Source organism: Lagopus leucura, unplaced genomic scaffold (genome assembly GCF_019238085.1).
Source record: "Lagopus leucura isolate 7727_CA_CO unplaced genomic scaffold, USGS_WTPT01 Super-Scaffold_100055, whole genome shotgun sequence".
Classification (NCBI taxonomy): domain Eukaryota; kingdom Metazoa; phylum Chordata; class Aves; order Galliformes; family Phasianidae; genus Lagopus; species Lagopus leucura.
In genome coordinates this window covers 1,082,915-1,102,101 of record NW_024962301.1, presented here as the reverse complement: position 1 = coordinate 1,102,101, position 19,187 = coordinate 1,082,915, and the positions used below count along the sequence as shown (strand labels likewise).

The 19,187-nt window shown below is 46.4% G+C and overlaps 2 protein-coding genes across 4 annotated transcripts in view; one reads left to right on the top strand and one right to left on the bottom strand.

Annotated features, from left to right (window-relative positions):
- Positions 1-12,605, bottom strand: part of RNFT2 (ring finger protein, transmembrane 2) — a 28,374-nt gene extending 15,769 nt beyond the window's left edge. For all 3 annotated transcript variants that reach the window (XM_042886215.1, XM_042886213.1, XM_042886214.1), the window contains exons 1-6: positions 12,577-12,605; positions 9,800-10,266; positions 6,920-7,398; positions 5,883-5,959; positions 4,303-4,403; positions 1,672-1,825 (exon numbers count right to left, since the gene is read on the bottom strand). In XM_042886215.1, coding sequence (XP_042742149.1) covers positions 1,672-1,825; positions 4,303-4,403; positions 5,883-5,959; positions 6,920-7,398; positions 9,800-9,882 — 894 coding nt within the window. In that variant the 5' untranslated portion in view covers positions 9,883-10,266; positions 12,577-12,605. The remainder of the gene's footprint in view (positions 1-1,671; positions 1,826-4,302; positions 4,404-5,882; positions 5,960-6,919; positions 7,399-9,799; positions 10,267-12,576) is intronic.
- A 73-nt stretch (positions 12,606-12,678) lies between these two features.
- Positions 12,679-17,662, top strand: SPRING1 (SREBF pathway regulator in golgi 1). Its single transcript, XM_042886220.1, has 5 exons — positions 12,679-12,853; positions 12,934-13,090; positions 14,231-14,382; positions 14,880-14,993; positions 15,344-17,662. The coding sequence occupies exons 1-5, from the start codon at positions 12,743-12,745 to the stop codon at positions 15,425-15,427; spliced, it is 618 nt and encodes a 205-aa protein (XP_042742154.1). The 5' UTR covers positions 12,679-12,742; the 3' UTR covers positions 15,428-17,662.
- The last annotated feature ends 1,525 nt before the right edge of the window (positions 17,663-19,187 follow it).

The window sequence follows — 19,187 nt, the reverse complement described above, 5'->3', positions numbered from 1 at the left end:
AAGAGTTTGGTGAAGGTAATGTCCAGAGTGCAGTAGAACTGTTTTAACTCACAACAAGCTCATTTGGGGATAAAAAGGTCACTTGACAAATAAGATGAGTAGAATTGTGCTGGCTTGTGGAGGTAAGCTGGGGGAGGGCTCAGGGAAAGAGCTTGGCTCTGTGGTTACCAGGGATGGTTTCTGTGGCACCCTGTGGTTCTCTTGGAGCTCTCCCATCCCAGTTTGATCTTGGTTAATTTGTTACACCAGATCTCATCCCTGCTCGGCCTAATGGATGCAGTGCATGGAGCAGGATAAAAAGCAAATCCAGATCCATAGCAGTAGGTAACAGCAGTCTCAGATGTCAAGGGACAGTGAGACCATCAGCAACATTCTAAGACAAAAAGGGACTTTAAAAAAAAAGTGAGAAGTACTGCCATCCAGAAAAAGGTATTAAAAAATGAAGCATCTGTGCTCTGAATCATTACAGGCCCTTGACAGATGTGATCTTACCAGCCTCCCACTGTAGCTGCAAATAAAGCCCCCTTCTCTTTCTTCTCTCCCGACAAGGATTAATGAGTACTTGGGATAGCTCTCAGACAAGCAAGCAAAGGCTGTGAACCTTTTCCAATGCTGCCATTTATCTTGGGAAGACTATTCACATCATTTTTTTTTCCTCCCCTCCCCAAGCTGGATTATGCTCTGACCCAGCACATTAATCTCCCCAAATAAAGTAATAATAATAGGAGAAGAAGGGGGGAAAAAAAAAACAACAACAACAAAAAAAAAAACCAACACAGAGGACTTGGACAATTGCCAGAAATAAATTAATAACCACCTCAAACAGCCCTGCTGTGCAGGAACAAACTGCTCAACTCCCCTGCCACCCATGTCATTTGTAAGCAGAACTATTCCCGGCTCAGATATCCCCTAAGTGCCCTGCCTGGGACTTTCATCCATTAATGACGGTATCTGCATCCACCTCCCATACCAGCAGCTGCCAGAAAGTTTCTTCACCAAATGCCCACAGTATGCATTGCCACCTTTGGCCACTGAAAAGCAGACACTGCATGTGGAAGGATGCAGAACGTGGTAGGTCTGTGAAGAGTAAAATCTGCGTATGCGAATGTATGAAAGGATACCTTCATAAAAGATTTGGTGAGGAGGTTTAAAATGTTAGGCCCGGTTTGTGTATGGTTTATTGAAGTATTTTAATTGTTTACTTAAAATATTTCTTCAACCGTGACAGGAACAGGCGTTATCTTGCATGGTATCAGTAGCTTCAATTTCAAAGTTATTTTTTTGACCCAAAGTGGAAAGAAGATGAGTGTTTGCAATTTCTTCCTGTTAATAAGAAATTTGTGCCTCAGAATTAACCTACTGACAAAGCCAGCTCAGAAAACAGAGCAGCAGCCATCAGAAAAGCAGTTATCTCACTGCTAGCACTTACTCCTCAAGCAGTGCTTACTTCTCTCTCTGGCCTTCAATCACTTGCTGGCATTACCAAAGCCTTGCTCAGGTCCGTGATTTTTCAAAACCCAAAACCTACTGCCCAGGTGACTCTGCTAAAATTTCATCAGAAGTTTCCTGATTCCTGCCCTTCCACCCGTATTTCTGGCCATACCCATGTTGTAAAGACCTCATGTTATCAAAGATACACATCCGTGGATCCGGAAGGGAAGGGGCTCTTACCTTTGACTTGACAGCTAAGATGATCTTAGGCAGGGCAACAATCAGGCATTTCAGTGCAATGGTGAGATACTTCAGCACAAAGTCTGTGATCCCCACGATCCACATCAGGTCAAAAAAGTCCAATCTCTCAATGTTGGGCTTCAAAAATATAAGGCTGAAAGGCATGACAACAAAGTTCAAATAGCAACGAGGAGAACCTCATTTAGGCTTCTTGGTTCCAGCTCTACCCATCATCAGCCAAAGGCAGAGAAACTCCCATGAACCACAGTGAAGTTCTCAAGGGCAACAGCAATAAGACATGCAGATTAGTCCCACGGTTCCTCTGGGCCTCTTGCCCGTTTCTACCAAGGCCAGCAGGTTTGCCTGCTATCAGAACACAGGACCCAAACACGTACAGAATCCATTTCTGAGATTTCAAGCATTAAAACCTGCAATCGACCACTAAAAAAGAGCCTTTGGTGTAACAACAGCGCCTTCAGTCCTCCTTCAGTCCTGACTGTGAAAGCTTTTCGCTTGAGGCCTCGCTCTTTAGTACGGTTCCTTGGACAGGAAAGTCACAGCCAAACTTAAGATCACCGTGTCTTCCTTCATGGAAGCAGCCTCGCCACAGGCAGAGCTATTTCGGGGCAGCAGTCTGTACAGCTGTGCTCGTCACGAGCGGGTGACAAGGGAACACAGCAGAACTGTGGCAGAAAGGTTAGGGCTCCAGGAGGGCCATGCTCTGTCACAGGCTCACAGGCTGCCAGTTAGCAGCTCTCACCTGAACCAAAGCTCCACAAGGCAGTGGTCTTTGCTTAGTGCTACTGACTGGGCTGAACGTCTGGTCTTTAAAGAAGGGGAGTGCAGGACAGCACAGCTTCACGCAGCCATGAGCAGCAATGAGGCCTGGACTCTACTCACACTGAAAAAATAGGATTCCTCTCCACGGTATTTCCCTACCAAAGCCTTGTGGTAGAAAGCAAAAATTTAAAAAAATAATAAAATAAAAAGAAAGGAAAGGTAAAATAAACAACCCAGAAAGAAAAGCCTGAGCATGAATTTAAAATACTCACAACATTGGCACAGCACAACAGGTAAAATTAAACCCTAAAACAAAAACAGAATCAGAGACTTTACTACTGTTTATGCACTAGAAACGAGTAAAGAGTAAGTAAATCAGGAGTTGAAAAATAAATGAGGAAGAAGGAAAAAACAAAACAGTTATTTCTAACGTCACAGGCCTGCCTTGTGAATGGGCACAGGTCCCCCCGTGCCCCAACACATCACTTGCAAGAAGGGGTTTTCCAGTAAGTGATTGCCCAGACTGTTTACTCTTAATAAACTATGCCCTAAACAGTGTGCAGGATGGTCCCAGATTGCTGAAACCCTTGTATTTCAGGAGACTTGTCTCATATTTTAAATTATTTCTATTTGTGAGCTTAACCTTAACCTGCTTCCTAAAGCCACGTTGCTTCCCTATGGTGCAATAAATTTCTTCTGAGCACCTTCACACCTTTCTGCCATACCTCTTTCGTGTCCCCCATAAACTGCATGGAGATTATCCCACAGCTCACCACCTCTCATTCTTACCTACATAACTTCCCAGCTCTCTCTCTTCTTTACAAACACAACTTTCCAATAATGAAACCCTAATTCATTAGGAGCAACTCCAAAAGCAACCAGGGGGGTGGGCAGACTGCAGACCTGGACTCCTCCACTGCACAGACAGTATTTGTGGGGAGAATCTGATAAGCAATGAACTAAGTGAGAGAAAGAACATACCTGAGAGATGTCCAGCCATAGCCCAACTGATGCATGCTATGTGCACTGTATACTCCAGAAAATATTTTAATTCTGAAATTTAAGTTTCTTCCAGTGGGACAAGTAATATTCTAATTGGGAAGATAATTCATGCGGTGTTAACTAAGAGTGCCAAAACTACCTTCTCAAGTGACTGGGTTTGATAACTGCTTCATTTCTTCCTACTTATTCCACTAATCTCTCTTTGCTTAAGTATCTTTGCAGGGATAGTACTGAACCAAATCCATGGATACTAACTCCTCTGTATTTGAGAAGTGCTTCAGTCAGAATTTGAAAGTTGAGCCCATCTTAATCACACCAGACCCAGATGCCTCCAAGTGCTGAGTACAGAGAGGTAACACACAGCTGCTTCATGACCAGCTTATCTCCAGTAACAGACTAAAAGTTGGACAGACCAAAAAGAAAATATGACAGGACCAGTCAAACCAGTTGGTCCATTCTTATCTGCTTCCAACAGCTGCTCCCTACATTCAGTCACAGCGTTCAAAATGGAAAAGTTCTGCTATGAAAAACTATCCAACCTGCTTTGATGCTTATGAAGTGTATGTATTTCAGTGGCAAGTGTATGTATTTCAAGCAGAAACTGTAGCATATCATCACAGCTGGCTCGTTCAGACCTGGTTATGTCACTTATTGATAGGGGCATAGTCCTCTGATAAAAGTGATAGGCATATTCTTTTCCTGTGTTGGAAGGTACCACAAAGGTGTAACAACGACAGCAAACACAGTGAGCATCCACACTTCCTGAAGAGTGAGTAGAAGTGGGCTTCCTCCTTTCCAGCCTGGCAATTATCACCCGCCTCCATCAGATGCAATGTAAATTCTGCCCACCTGTTGTACAGCTGCTGGGAGCTGAATGTGTACAGCAAGTACAGGGTGTTCCCAGTGAGAAAGGCCAAGATCCAGAAGACAACCAATACTGATCTCTTCTCCTGAGCAACAAAAAGCAGAGAACATAAATTCCAAGCCTCGAGGGCTGCACTGAGCTCCTGGCTGCTGAAAAATGCAGGGCCAGCCCAGGGGATCCAGGCATGCAATTGAGAATTCAGGAATTAGTTATTTACACGGGACTAAGACTCACAAACAGGCTGCTGAGTAAAGACACTTAGAACACAAGCAGAAAGGGCTCTCATCACCCAACCTCTGCAAATAGAGCAACTTCAGAGAAATTAACGCAAACACACTGGTGGAAATGACAGCCTGGTTTGCAGAATGCAGTGTTCAAAGTTGGGATCTTTCTGGGGACATCTAAATTCTCCTGATATTTAAAATGCAGCTTGAGACACAGTTCAAAGGAAGTCACTTCCACGTATTATACTGCAGTTCTGAGCCTAAACCTGTGTGGAATGGCACTTTGTGAAAGGAGTGTTTTACAGATCTACCCAAAGTCACTTAGAAGGCTCAGCTAAACCAAAGGTAGCATAGCCCACTGCTTCATGGAGCACATGAATGTTGTCTGAATACATGAAGGCTCTGGAACACATATTTTTGACTCAAGAAATAATTAAAGGTCAGAAGAAGTACAAATTTTACATTTCAAAGCACGAGGAACATTACGGATGGAAGCTGGAAGGCAGAAGATCTTGTCCTGGGTCTTGGCCCAGTGTTATTTTGGAGAGCAAAAAAACTCTTGGGAAGGGGAAAAAAAGCAGCTTTATTAAGATGCATTAAGAATAGAGCTATTTGTAGCTATTCAACAGCCAGGGATGTTAGGCTGAGATTTAAAGCAGGCGGATTAATGGGCACAGTGCGAGAAAGACAGAGGTGCAAAGTGCAAGGCAACAGCAATCTATTACACAACTGTGCAATTTATCTGTTCCCTGGGCACTCTATCACCTTTATTTCACTGCTACTGGTACAATGTATGCTTGTGCATACAGAAAAGCAATTCTTGTTTTGTGCTTTTGGTGCTGTTGAACTATTTTGCTGACACTGAAGATTGTAAAAACTGAGAAAATCCCCCGTTTCTTTATATTCTAAGTTTAACATCAGGACAGCATTATAGAGACATTAACAAGTACCACGCCTGCAAATCCTTAACCTGAACAATTAAACACTAGAGAATTACATCTCATTACTGTTTAATGACACTGATTTCCACTAGGCACAATGGGAAACTGAGGCACAGATAAGTGCTTGATGAAGCACTGCCAGCCAGTGGCAGAACCAGAAGCAGGTTTGCACCTTCCTGACTTTCCCTCTCTTGCTTTTCTATGACTTCCTTTCCCAAAAGCATCAGTGGGGAGAAGTAGGCAGAAGTGAGAATTGTGGCACAGGACACATACTCTGACAGACCTGTATCTATACAACGGCATTCAACCCTATGTTGCAAAAGAATTTTCAGCATAGACATTTTGTGTGCTAAGAGAAACGTTGCCTGGGAGCAAAAGAAAGCAAGATGCTGTGCTTACCTTTAGAGCAACCTGCTCTCGGAGTGTGGAGTTGGCATAGGCAAATGTGCTGGCCATGCCAATGCACACAGCAATCCCTGCAGGAAAAGGCACTGTGAGTATATATGGCCATGCAGGAGGAACTTCAGCCCTAAGCCATCTGACACAAGCACCTTGAGCTCTGAAGAACAGTTACTGAGTAATATTCTGGATACACCAGGAATTAAAATAAATAAGCAACTGAAAAACGTCAGTCTGGCCTCACAAAATTCAAATACAAGCTGAACTGAAATAAAGACACCACAATGAGTGCTTGCCAGCCAGCCAAGTACAGTCTCTGCTAACAACTGGACAACAGAAGTGCTGCAAGTTGTGGCTGCACTGGGCAAGCAGAAATCAGCTAGAAGACAATATCACAGCAGCTGTTTGGCAGCTCCTAGAGCACAGGGCTCGCTATCAAAAGGATACAGAATACCAAGTTTAAAGAACAAGGCTTTGCAGACATAAATCAGTGGTGGTTTTGGGTTATAAGCAGAGTAAACTCAAGCATTACTGGCTTCTCTATGATGATAATCTCAGCACATTACACCCAGTAAGGACCTTCAGACATGCCACACAAACCGTGTCACAGAAGAGAAGGATTTGGTGAGTGCATTTTACATGACCACTGAAGGGCTGAAATGCTCAAGCTCCAATATAGAAACTAGAAACATATTCTTTAGAGAACTCTGAAGATGTCGACTGCAAGTTGTAACTGCTGATGCTGTTGGGCTTGATCCTCAGCCCCTGTAGGAGCGACTGGGAACAGGAACGGGAAGGATCTCCCACTTATCAGGATAGGAGCAGATGGGACTGACACAGATGGGACTGACACAGATGAAAACAGCTTGCATTGGAAGTCAGGTGAAAAAGTAGAGCTTGCTATTGCATGCATTTTAATGTGTCCCCTTCGTGCTGTAGACGCTGCCATGGGGATAGATGCATCAGACATCCCAGCAAGGCAGAACTTCCTAACCACCCTCTAGTCCCCTTACAGCCCCAAAAGGACAGCTGCTTACCAAGCTTGTGCTGGAAACAGACTTTAGCCAAGAGGATGAGGATGAAGGGAAGGCCCTTCTGCAGCCAACCGATCACCGCTTTCAGCTCCGAAAGCGCCGGTGCTGGGGTCCCAGCCTGCTCCTCACTGCCCTCCTCAGCATGCCCGTGTCGGTCCCCTCCTGCCATGTGCAGCAGGGACGCACCGCGGTGATGGCTGTGGTGGAAATGATGGGGCTGCTGGCGGTGGTGAAACGGGGCTCCTTCCGTGCGGCCCGCTCCCTCCTCCCTTGGGGCCGGCATCTGAATGAACACCTCCCCACCTCCTGCTGAAGAGCCCAGGACCAAACCCGACTGGAACGGCGTGGCTGTGATGGATCCCGAGGGGATTCCTGCCAGGCCGGAGAACAGCTGCTGTGGTGAAGAAGTCTCAGCCTTCAGGCTTTCAAACACTCCGCTTTCATCCACGCTGGTTTCAGAACTGACCGTTTGGCTCCGGTTTCTGTAAAGGGAGGAGATGAGAGAAAAGTGATGGAATACAAATGTGTGCCACAGAACTCGCAGCGCCATCCTAACAGCATCCTGACATCGCCTTCGTGCACTGCCAGGACATGCAGTTCTGCAGGTAACAGATGTGATTTGCTCCTGGAAAGTCACAGCTGCAGATCCAGGGGCTGGCATTGCTCACAGTGCACCAGTTCCTTCCTCTGAGGGCCAGAGCCCCCAGACCATCCCTTTCCCTTTGGAGGAACCAGACAAATAAGGCATCTAGTATCTAATTCAGCATCTATAGTAATTTTAAGATTTAAAGAAAATTATAGAAAATATAGAAAAAAAACCCAACAACAACAGACCTTCCCACAGCTCAACCAAGACAGGACTCATTACATAGAAACAAATCAATCATGCTAATTCAAAGAAATGATCTGCCCCCAAGGTATTCCTTCTTTATTTAGGGGTGGTCACTGCTTGTCCCTGACAGCAGTGCAAAGGAGAGAGGCAGCTGGAAAAGACAATTGTTGAGAGCTGCCTGTGTGCCCCTAATCCAACAAATACAAAAATATATTCCTGAATTGCAGAAAAAAAATGTTTTATTTTTGTGTTCTCAGCAAAACAGACACAGATGTGCTCATGGATGGACCAGGCAGTGGGCAGAATTGGTCCTGGAACTGATTTGTTACTAAGTTTGTTGCATAGATTATAGCCAGATTCCAAAAGAAAGTTCTAGATGTCTTCACCCTGACACCAAAAGAAAATATGCTTTCTTCACCTGAGCCCAATGCTGCAGTACTGAACATGTGGTAAGTTTGGATGCAAGGGGACAACAGAAGCAACACACAGAAAGAGTCCTCAGGCAGTAAACGCCCTGCAGACAGCAGAGAGCTCTCTAACTTGCAAAAGGAGACTAAAGAATAAATAAAGCACAGAAAGAGGCAAAGCCCACAAGTAAGGCATGTTGCACATCTCTCTTGGTGTGAAGCCTTGGAGATTTCCAGCTTCAGAAACAGTGGTCACAAGCTGAGCCAGCACACACAGGGCCTTCACTCTCTCCCCCATGGGCTCAGAAACCTCCCCAGGTTCCCCACAGGGCACAGAGCACTGCCTTCATCTGACTCCAGAGACAGCTCCAAACCTCTCTGGGCACACCTTCCCACTAAGTAAACTCCTCATAAGGCTTCTTATAGCTACACCCCATTCCCAGTGTCTCTCCGCAGCAAGGAGTCAAGTCAACAAGACAAGGCACACTTCTCTTTGGTTCAAATTAACCAGATGTTGGATCTCACACCTAGGTTACAACGCAGGGATGCAGACACAAGACAGGGACAGAACACGACAGATCTGGGCCTACCTCTGGAACATAAACACATTGGGTGGGACAGATAAACACAGAAGTATTGTTTGCAACAACACTACCAGGGCACACGACTTCTCAGTAGGAAGGAACTAACCAGGCATATATTCAAAAATAGACATGGATGAAATGCTGAGCCCGATGAAGTCAACCAAGTGACAGTGTCAGTGGCAACAGCATTTCATTGTGGTTAGAAAGCCTTCAGCCTACATCACTGACATGTATTACCTCTACCTGCAAAAGCAGCAGAAAATACTTAGCGACTGTTTGTGATCCAGATCTTTCATTTACAATCTCAGCTGAGCCAAAGCAATACAATTTGTTAGTTCTATCTTAGTCTCATTAATTAGATTAGTTTCTTCTTCAGAGAAAAAAAATTCAACACTAACTCTGGGAAAACACAAGGGGACATTTAACACCAGAACAACAAGAGTGGCAAACCCTCCCTTGTTGATGTGATAATTACAGAAGTGAATTAGGAGTACTGTGCATCTAAATCTTCACGTACGTGAAGCTAGATGCAGATTCTGGGATGACACGAAGAATCACCCCAACTCTTAATGAAGGCTCTGCTCATACAGATTGACCCTTCTGGATTGGTAGTGCTCAGTACCCCTGCAGCACTGTGCTGTGGGTTGCCCTTCCAGAGCCTCAAACATCCTGCTGCCTGAGCCAGCTGTCTGCATGTGTACCACAGTGCATCACCAAACGTGAAACATTGCAGTTGGCAGCAGTTGAAAGAGAAAAGTAAATCTGTCTCTAAACCCAAGCAGAAAACCTGGCTGTATCCCACACACAGGAAGTATTTGTCTGTCTCACTTCTGAGCTTTTGTCTTCCAAAACCAAGAGATGCACCACACACTTAAATCAGAACACTGCCACCTGCAGAGGAAAAGGTAGGAAAAACTGAAGAGGAAGCATTCAAGGCCAGGCTGGATGTGGCTCTGGGCAGCTTGGTCTGATGGTTAGCGACTCTGCACATAGAAGGGGGCTGAAATTAGATGAGCACAGTGCTCCTCTTCAGCCCAGGCCATTGGGTGATGCTACGTACCTTTCAGGAGGAGCACTGTCAGTGTTGCTGCTGTGCCGTCTCTGCATTTTCCTCAACACCTTGAAACACAGCACACTCAACATCAACGCTGCCAGTCAGCGATTCCAGCGTGACTAACAGAGATCCACTGAGCCAGAGAGCTGGGAAACCTCTTCAGTTGGTGACATGGCTGGTGTAAACCATCTGCTTCTCCGCAAGAGAGGCCTGCAGTTGTTTCTCAGTACACTTGTGAAGAACCAGCTTTCAGATGGCAAATGAGAGCACATGCAAACAGGTCTCCATGTTGGGCAGGAATGAGGCAGACCCCCTTCTGCAGCACAGTGCAGCTCCCCAGGGCGTGCAGCTGTACGGTGACATGGCCTGCCCTACATCCCGCAGGGCAGCTCCAGCTGTGAGGTGGAGCAGTGTGTGCTCTCTGCAGCCTTCCTCCTCTTGTGAAGAACCTTGCAGAGCAATAAAGAGCAAAACTGAGGGGGAAAAAAGAAGATGTATAAACATTTTAAATGAAAAAGTACAATCAAGGCTTGACGACGCTCTTTTAAATAGGCAGCCCATCCCTTTTAGGCCACAGATTGCCATTAGCAAACCCTGTGCAATGGTCAGAAATAATATCCATGTGTGCAACAGGAAACTGCGATACATGCAGCCCCGTATCTGCAGATCAACACAGGTACACTGTGTTGAATTTGTGAAAGGATGAGAAGGAAAGTAACACAGTCTTCCCACCAAGCAGGATGAGCTGGGACAATATGGGATTTGAGTCACAAAGGACAGAAAACATCAGGGTTTTAACATGGGATGCCAACTTTTGGACACTGCTTTTAGGGCTTGTGGTGGCAATGGTGATGAGGAGACAGTTGGACTAGATGATCTTACAGGTCGTTTCCAACCTTATGATTCTATGGTTTCTGGAAGTAAAAGAGTGAGCCAGTCCACATATCCCATTTTATAATCTTCAATACATATGCTATTGTTTACTTTTAGGTATTCATAGAAATACACACACATACATAAAATACACACAAGAAAACAATCAGCTATAGCAGGAGGAATGTAACTTGCAACAAATGCTATGGAAAAAGACACAGGCAGCCATCAGGAGCACCAGAAATGTAACTCTAATCAAAGCATTCTGATAACCTAAATTACCAACACTCCCTTAAGTTCCCTTTTAACCTGAACAACAATTGACATGTGATGAAACGGCCAAGGTCCCAGGCCAACCACGCATACAGTGCTCTCCCACCACTGAGCAACTCTAGGTTCACTGCCTGTAATGAAACCTGGAGGATCCCCAATTCCTTCCCAAACCATGACAAGTCTCCCGGATTGTAATTGCAGGGTGAGAACAGTGTTTTAAATGACATGCAGCTTTATGGGGAAATAACTTTGTTTTAGCATCAGCTATAAAGGGGACGGTGGCACAAATGTTAGGTATTGAAGACACGAGGCTCCAAGAGATGTAAACTGTTCTATGGATAAGGTCAGGTACCATGTAATTGGATGTTATCCTGGGCAGTGTGGTTGACATGCCTGTGGGATGGGATGCCAAACAGAGAGACCTGGGCAGGCTGAGCAGCGGGCCAAGGAAGTTCATGAAGGCCTCATGAAGTTCAGCAAAGCCAAGTGTGAGTTGTGCATCTCGAATGTGGCAACCCCTGCTATCAGGACAAGCTGTGGGATGTAAGGATGGAGCACGGCCCTGCTAGAAATGACCTGGGGGTACTGGTGGATGGCAGCTGGGCATGAGCCAGCACTGTGCTCTCACAGCTCAGAAAGCCAACTGTATCCTGGGCTGCATACAGAGCAGCATGACCAGCAGGGCGAGGGAGGGGATCTGCCCCTCTGCTGTGTGCAGTGAGACCTCAGCTGCAGCGCTGCGTCCAGATGGGGAGTGATCAGTGCAGGAGAGACACAGAGCTGTTGGAACACGGCCAGAGGAGGGCCCAGGGATGGAACACTGAGCTATGAGGACAGGCTGAGAGCTGGGGCTGTGAGCCTGGGAGGGCTGCAGGGAGAGCTGCGAGAGGCCTTCAGTACTGAAAGGGGAGCTATGAGAAAGTAGGGACAGACTCTTTGGGGTCTGCTGTGACAGGACAAGGGGAAATAGTGTCAAACAAAAAGAGGAAGACTTAAACAGGATACAAAGAAAAAGTTTTTTATGCTATGGGCCTATGCTGTGCTATGGGTCCGGTATTAAATGGGAAGGCTGGTGGCCCTGCATGTGGCAGGGGGTTGGAGATTCATCATCCTGAGGTCCCTTCCAACCCCGGCCATTCTGTGATTGTGTGATGGGCGGTGAGGCACTGCACAGGGTGCCTGGAGCGGCGGTGCTGCCCCAACCCTGCAGACACCCGAGGTCAGGAGACGGGGCTGCGAGCACTGAGGAGCTGCGGGTGTCCACGAGCACCGCAGGGGGGAGGACGAGATGGCCTTGAAGGGTCCCTTCCCATTCAAACGACGCTATGATTCCATTCTTCCATCCCAAAAGACGCTCAGCTCTGACACCCGCTCTTTCCGGGTTACTTTTCACCTTCCAGCAGCAGCCAGAGGTCTCACGGAGGTTCCCGCATCCCACGCTACGGAACAGCGGCACACAACGAGCAGCTCCTGGGCCGCGCCGGGAGCACAAAGCCGCACCAATCGCCCAGCTAAGGACGCATCTACACGGACGCTCCGGCTCGCAGACACCCACCAACGCACCAACCCCCCCTCCGCACCGTAGAACCCTTCCCTTCTCTTCCTCCCCCCCCCCCCGCCGGACGCCCCGTACTCACCGTGCCGCCCCGCACCGCCCCCAGCCCGGCCGCTCCCCCTCCTTGCACGCACATCCGCGGCCCCGCCTCCCCCCGCCCCGCAGCCGGCGGAAGCGCTCGGCCGCGATCCCCGAGAGCGGCGCCGCCGCGGGAGGAGATGGCGATAGAGATGGCGGGCTGAGCCGCCATGGTGCCGTGCGGAGCCGTGCTGTGGCGGCGGCTGCTGAGGAAGCGCTGGGTCCTCGGCGTCGTCTTCGGGCTGTCCCTCGTGTATTTCCTCAGCAGCACCTTCAAGCAGGTCGGGGCTGGAGGAGGACGTGTGTTGGGGGGGTGGGGAAGAGCCGGTTTGTCTGGTTGCGCTGATGTCTCTCCTTGCAGGAAGAACGGACGGTGAGAGACCGGAACCTCCTTCAGGTGCAGGAGCACGAGCAGCCCATCCTATGGAAGGAGCAGTTCAGCTCGGGGAACGGCAGCCACCTGAGCAACCAGTGCCGGAATTCCGTGCAGGGGAAGCTGTTCATCACGGACGAGCTGGGTACGCTCGGTGCCGAATGCTTTGTAGCCTGTTTGAGTGCTGATGGGAGCACCTGGTAACAAGGGCTCCTCATGGGGCCTCACCTGTCGCAGTTTCCGTGGTTATATTAATGTGATGAGCACAGCACCTGTGTGTGTGGCTGTGTGTTGTTTGCAGGGCTGCCTTGCATCCAACAAATGCCAGCTGCCCTCACGCAGCACCTAACGTGCAGTGCTGAATGCAGGCTGGGTGCTTGCAGGGCTATTTGCATCGCTATTTGCATCCTCTGCAGTGCGTTCCTGTGGTCAGGCGTTAGCAGGAGTAATCGAGGAAACCTGATTGGCACAATTAGTGCTCAGCCGCAGCTAACGAGCTCATCTAACACTTGTAAACCCTGGGATATTTCTGTTGCAGGTTCTCAAATTAACTCCAGGTGTTCAGTGGGTGAAGCCTTTTCTGCCATGGCACGTGCCTCAAGTTGCTCCAGTGCTGGGCTGTTCTTGGCCAGCAATGAAAGGCTGTATAAATATAATGCTAATAAAAAACAGCACATCTTTTGTGCATCAATACTAAATGTAGCACTGCTGAGTTAATGCTCTCTGCTGATTCACCGAGCTCTCTAGAATCACTGGTGCCTTTCACAGTCTAGCAGGGGTGGTGCAGCTTCCATAAGGATGCATGCTGTGGTTATAGGCTACTGAGGGCTCCTGTAAGCAGTGAGCATCACAGTTGCTTTGTTTGCAGGAATCTAAGTCCCTTCTTCAAGATGAACTGTAAAGAGAGTTACCCAGATTCAGACCAGGTAAAGGAACATCTGTCAGTTTTGTTCCAATATAATCACCATGGTTACCCTTCCAGTGCCAGCAGTAAAGTATGCCAATAAGATATAACGTAAATATTATGCACATCAGGAATGGTGCTCTGTATACTGTATTAATGAGGTTCATAGTAGTGTGCAGACAGCACCGAGCTGCTGTACAGCTCAGCTCTATGTTAGAGTACCATTTCAAATAATTGCTATGTAGGACTTCAGACAAATTGAGGAGGATCACAATAAAACAAATCTGTCAAGCAATGCATTTCTTCCTATAACATTTCCATAGGACGTACATAGAACAAGTCTTCTCATTTCTTTTTTTGTTTGTTTGTTTGTTTTTTCAGGCTACATCTGTGAGAGGAAGGACTTGCTGGTCAATGGCTGTTGTAATGTCAACGTGCCCAGCACCAAGCTGTACAGCTGTGACAGCTGCCTTCCCAATGGCTGCTGCAGTGTGTATGAGTACTGTGTGTCCTGCTGCCTGCAGCCCAACAAGGTGCACAGACTTTCTTTTGCTTTTCAGCTGGGGCTAAAAGCTCTTGCTTGTCAGGAGCCTTTTCCTGAGAGGGGATGGTTCCTGCTCCATGAAGGGTGAGAGAAGCCTGTGGCAAGCTATAAATAAAAGCTTAACAAAAATAAACCAAAAAAATCCATCCTTTCCATCTTGGAGAGAAAGTAGTGGGAGCTCTGCAGCAGTTGAGCTTTAGTGGCATTTATGTGTTTGCTGAAGGAAAGCAGCTGTAGAAAAGCCAGTCAGTACAAGAGTTGCCCTGTATTCTGCTGGCCAAGCAGAGAAAAGAGCTCCTCTGGATTCTCTTTCTCCTGCTGGGGTGTCATGATGTTAACTTTGAGGTGCTTGCTAGCAAGCAGCCCTGCTTGGAAGCTGTATTCCTCTGAGGTTTGAACTGCGTAGGCTATGGTGGGTTTTGAGTACTTTACTGAAATAAGGTCTTTTTTTGATTGCCACTATTATTTTCTTGCTGACCATTGTAGCAACATCTTCTGGAACGTTTCTTGAACCGGGCAGCTATGGCTTTCCAAAACCTCTTCATGGCAGTGGAAGATCGTTTTGAGCTGTGTCTGGCAAAATGTAGGACTTCATCACAGGTAAGGCACAGGATGTGTAATATCTGAAAAGTACCCGTGGTCCTACGATGCGTTGGTCTGTTGTGCTTACAAAACACTGTGCATTGGAGGTGTTGTGCAAATGGAATACTGAACAGAGCAATAGGGATGAATTGTTACTAGTTATGATTCAGTGTGAAAATGCTGTAACGTAGCAACTGTATTTATACATGTTGGGAGCACGGTGATATTTGACTACGGAAGGTACTGTACTCTGTGGAAGAGTTTGGGAAGTTTTTGCATGCTTGTACTCTGGGTTTTAACCCTCAGTGAAGGGGTATGTTGTTACAGTACGTGTGAACTGTTTAAGTCTCTTCTTCTGTTCCCAACAGAGTGTGCAGCATGAGAACACCTATAGAGATCCAATTGCAAAGTACTGCTATGGAGAATATCCCCCCGAGCTGCTGCCTGTGTGAAAGCTGCATGATTTGAGCAGCAAGGTGAAGGAACTGGAGACCGGAATCCAAAAGAGCAAGACAACAGCTGCTGCTTTACAAGAGCCTCAGTGTAAATGGTTTACAGTATTGTCAGTGGCCAACCCGGAGGTGTACGGAGTAAGCAAGAGACTCAAGTTCTGTGGAACTGAATCTTGCTTTCTTCAGCTGATACTGTGCACCTGCTTTGGGGCACTAGAAGGGGTGTTCTTTGAATCGTTCTTCTACAGTAGCTTGTTTTTTAGGATGCATGGAGTGGATCTAGCCTATAAAATATCATAGAAAACGAGTCTGATGTAGCTTTGCAGCTGTACCTGTAGGCTCAGTGGTCTCTGCAGTCCAGAGACTTCCCAGAATGGCAGTAATAATGACAGAACCTTTGCTTGTAGGGAGTAAAGCGTGCCTGTTGTTTCTCTGGAGTGCTATCCTGATGTGCATGGTGTACACTACATCTGTAATTATGAATTATTTATTCAGTTTATATGGATTTCCAGCTGGAAGCATTGATGCTTTGCATAACTAGTTGTTGATGCCTTTCAGCCTGTTTCTTTGTATCGTGTAAAAAGGATATTTTACATCCTTACTAAAATTGGTTGGTGTTTTTCCCTCCTTAGTCTAAAGGATTTGTATTGGCTTTATGGCTATAGTGCTTATGTTCCCCTTAGTGAGTTTAAAGCATTTGAAACTCCAATGGAGTTGTTATCTGTCAAAGTCCCCTAGCATGAGAGAAGAGCAGAGGCCTCCCTGTGATGGGACCTTTACTGTCTGTAAGTGCTCCCCTTAGTTCTCTGCAGCAGTTTGCTTGAGGAGGAGCATAAGCCTTGCAAACAGCTCTTTGCCTGTCCACTCGCTGACAGGAAACAAAGAAGATTTATTTGCTTGAATTTGTTCAGGAGTCAGTAATTCAATTGTGCTTCACTTCTGGTTGTGCAGGAGGCAGAAGGGTGGAGTTCTTCCAGGATCCTTGCCTAATGACGTCCTTGTTCATGAAGTAAATATGCTAGAATGTTAGAATATGGTGCAGGCCCTTCTCTGAGGGCAGCTGTGTTGTGTGAGCTTGGTTAAACCATCAGGGTGTTTTACTTTGCTGTTTGACATGCTGCTCCCAAGTTTCAGCCTGATCAGAATGGCAGCAGAACTGAGTTGGTTCTCCCAGTTTTCTACAGTTGACTCCTTAAGTGAGGCTGCTCAGCACAGAGGAGATGGGTAGAGAATGTGTAAGATATTGACTAAATCTGTGCTTTCCCTACATGTCACTATGTGAAGGCCAAGCACCAGACAAAACTGGGCTGTTTTTTGCTATGCAAAGCCTCATTTCCCCTGTTTTTACCCCAGCCATCTCTGTGCAGCGAGGCCACTTCAGGGATTCTGACTTTGCATATGCATGTTTAAACTGTTGCTTCCTATTCCCAGTCTAAAAGAGATTTTAAAGAATCTACAGAGACCTTATTAAAAAACAAGCACGGTGGTGGAGTGTCCTTGTGCAAAAGATATCTTTACAATGCTACAGCAAGATATCCTGTGTTTCCAATTAAAATTCTCTGTGATATAAACAAGTAGTGTTACCAACCACCTGATAAAATCCACTTGCATTGTTTTCATTGTTCTTTCCCAGAACTCATCAAGTGAGACACTGATTCCGTCAGCAGATTTTCTTGAAAGTCTTGTTTCTCCCAAGGCTGCAGCGTGAGCAGTTTATCAGGATGGAAACAACTCCCCTTTGCTGCCATCCCATGGCAAGTTGCTGCAGCAAGCATGATGCAGGGTGAAGGTGCAATATGAGATGCTGTCTTAAGAGGGTAGCAGAGGTTACTCACGTCTCTTTTCAGCGTTAAAGAGATTCTTCACCTCCCTTCCACACTTCATAAGTGAAGGCCATGGGCTTGGTCTTGGTTATATCATTCCTACTGGGATGTGTTCCCACGTGTCACATCGCTGCGCAAAGATCGAGGTACTGACGGCTTACCCTGGATTTCTTTTCCAGCTTGGTATTTATTCTTCTGCTGGTGATATCTCTGCCTTGAAGCAGTAACTGTGAGAAATCATAAGAACCAACTTAAAGTGGATGGCTTTAGTGGGAGTTCCTGCTCCCTCTCAGAGTGTGTTCAGCAGTGTGTTGTAACCACTGCCCATTCACTGGGGCAGAGAGTGCATCTTCCTTCCCTGGTTGTTAAATGCTGTGTGTTAAATCATTAAAAATGTATCTGTGTTCCAAAATGCTGCTTCTTCTCGTGTCTTTCCTTGATCTACAACAGAACTAGATTTGTCATTTATAATAATACCAGTGAAAAATGCCAGCAGTATGAGGAACAGGTATGATATTTGGCTATCCCAATTTGGAAAGAGAAACCTGTGGCACAGGGTGAAGTAGTAATCACTACAGCTGCTTTAGCTGAACTTGAGTCTTTGGCCTTGAAACCACATGCTGTGCTGCTCCGTGATGGTGGTGGTAGGAGAACTGGATGAAGAATTCTTCACATAGTGGACCAGAGTTCTGGTTTGAGGCCTGTACAAAACTTCTGATGAGTTGGGGGTCATGGTTTCTACACTTGCAATCTCACTCACAGTTGCAGTTTGTCACTTGAGCTCCTTTCAGTGCTGGGGCTTTAATCGCTCAGAGGAATTTCAGGCAAACTAAGTGAGGATTGATGGATTGTCAGTTCTGAATATAAAGCAAATCCTCAACACCAGTCTTACTTCTGACATGCTTTCAAAAGTGCTTTTCTGACTGTCATCGGCATTTTGCTGGACAAGCTTGAGGTTTAGGATTTGTTCTGTCTTGTACTAGTCGGTTAAACTGCAAACAGACTGGTTCCTTTAGCTTAGCTCCTTAGTGTGGTATTTGTTCTTTGGTTATTCCCAGTCTAGAAGAGGTGGGGGAGGAAACAAAAAGAATTCTCTAACTTAGCAGGTCAACAAAAATGGAGTACAGCAAGTTACTGGTGCTTTAATTAAAGTCCTCTACATTGTTTTACAACCTGGGGCAAACAACTACATGCAGAATAGGGAAAAATGCCAGCTTCAGAACCTGTGGGGAGTGATGTGAGAGTACACAGCTGTTCATTTTTTGATCAATATCTGATTAAAAAGACATTTCTAACTAATATTTTCTAAGAAATCTGACTTGGGACAATATGTGTGTTATCTACGTGATGATTTCTGTTTTTGAGGCAATCAGGTTACAAGAGATTTTCCTTAATAAATCACTATAGTCGTTTAGAAATACAGGTCTTAGTCCAGAATTCTCAGCATGCCTTCAGATTGAGGTACGTTTGTTGCTGTTACCTGTTGCTTCACCTTGCAGTAATTGGACAGATCAGTATGATGGAAAAAGGGGCTTCACCAGAGATGTAACGACAGAAGGATGATAGAAAGGTGCTATAAAAGAAGGAAAGAAGATTGCTCACCTGTATCAGAAGATTCCAGGTTCACAGAGGAGAGCTTTACTATGGAGGAACCTTCAGAAAGAGACCCTTCCCCAGTGGCAGCCAGCCCTTAAATGAGGTCTAAGAGAGGTGCAGCCAGGCTCCATCCCTTCCTATCACAGCTGAATTGCCTTCACCTGTGCTCCCAGGGCTGACCGGCTCCTTTCCCCAGCTGCTCCATCAGTGCTGCAGGCTGGGACTCAGCAGCTCCCATACACACCTATGGTGTAACACAAAGTCACAGAACAGAGAAAAGTAAAAAACTATTCCAGCTGAGAAGCTTGTCTTGTAGAAACCCTTCTAGTGTGTATTTCAGT

What these genes read in the sequence shown, in the direction of transcription:
- SPRING1 (XM_042886220.1), top strand. Translation starts at nt 12,743, where the DNA reads ATGGTGCCGTGCGGAGCCGTGCTGTGGCGGCGGCTGCTGAGGAAGCGC. An exon ending in GCTGCCTGCAGCCCAACAAG is followed by an intron (nt 14,383 to 14,879) that starts GTGCACAGACTT and finishes TGACCATTGTAG; the next exon opens with CAACATCTTCTGGAACGTTT. An exon ending in AATGTAGGACTTCATCACAG is followed by an intron (nt 14,994 to 15,343) that starts GTAAGGCACAGG and finishes TGTTCCCAACAG; the next exon opens with AGTGTGCAGCATGAGAACAC.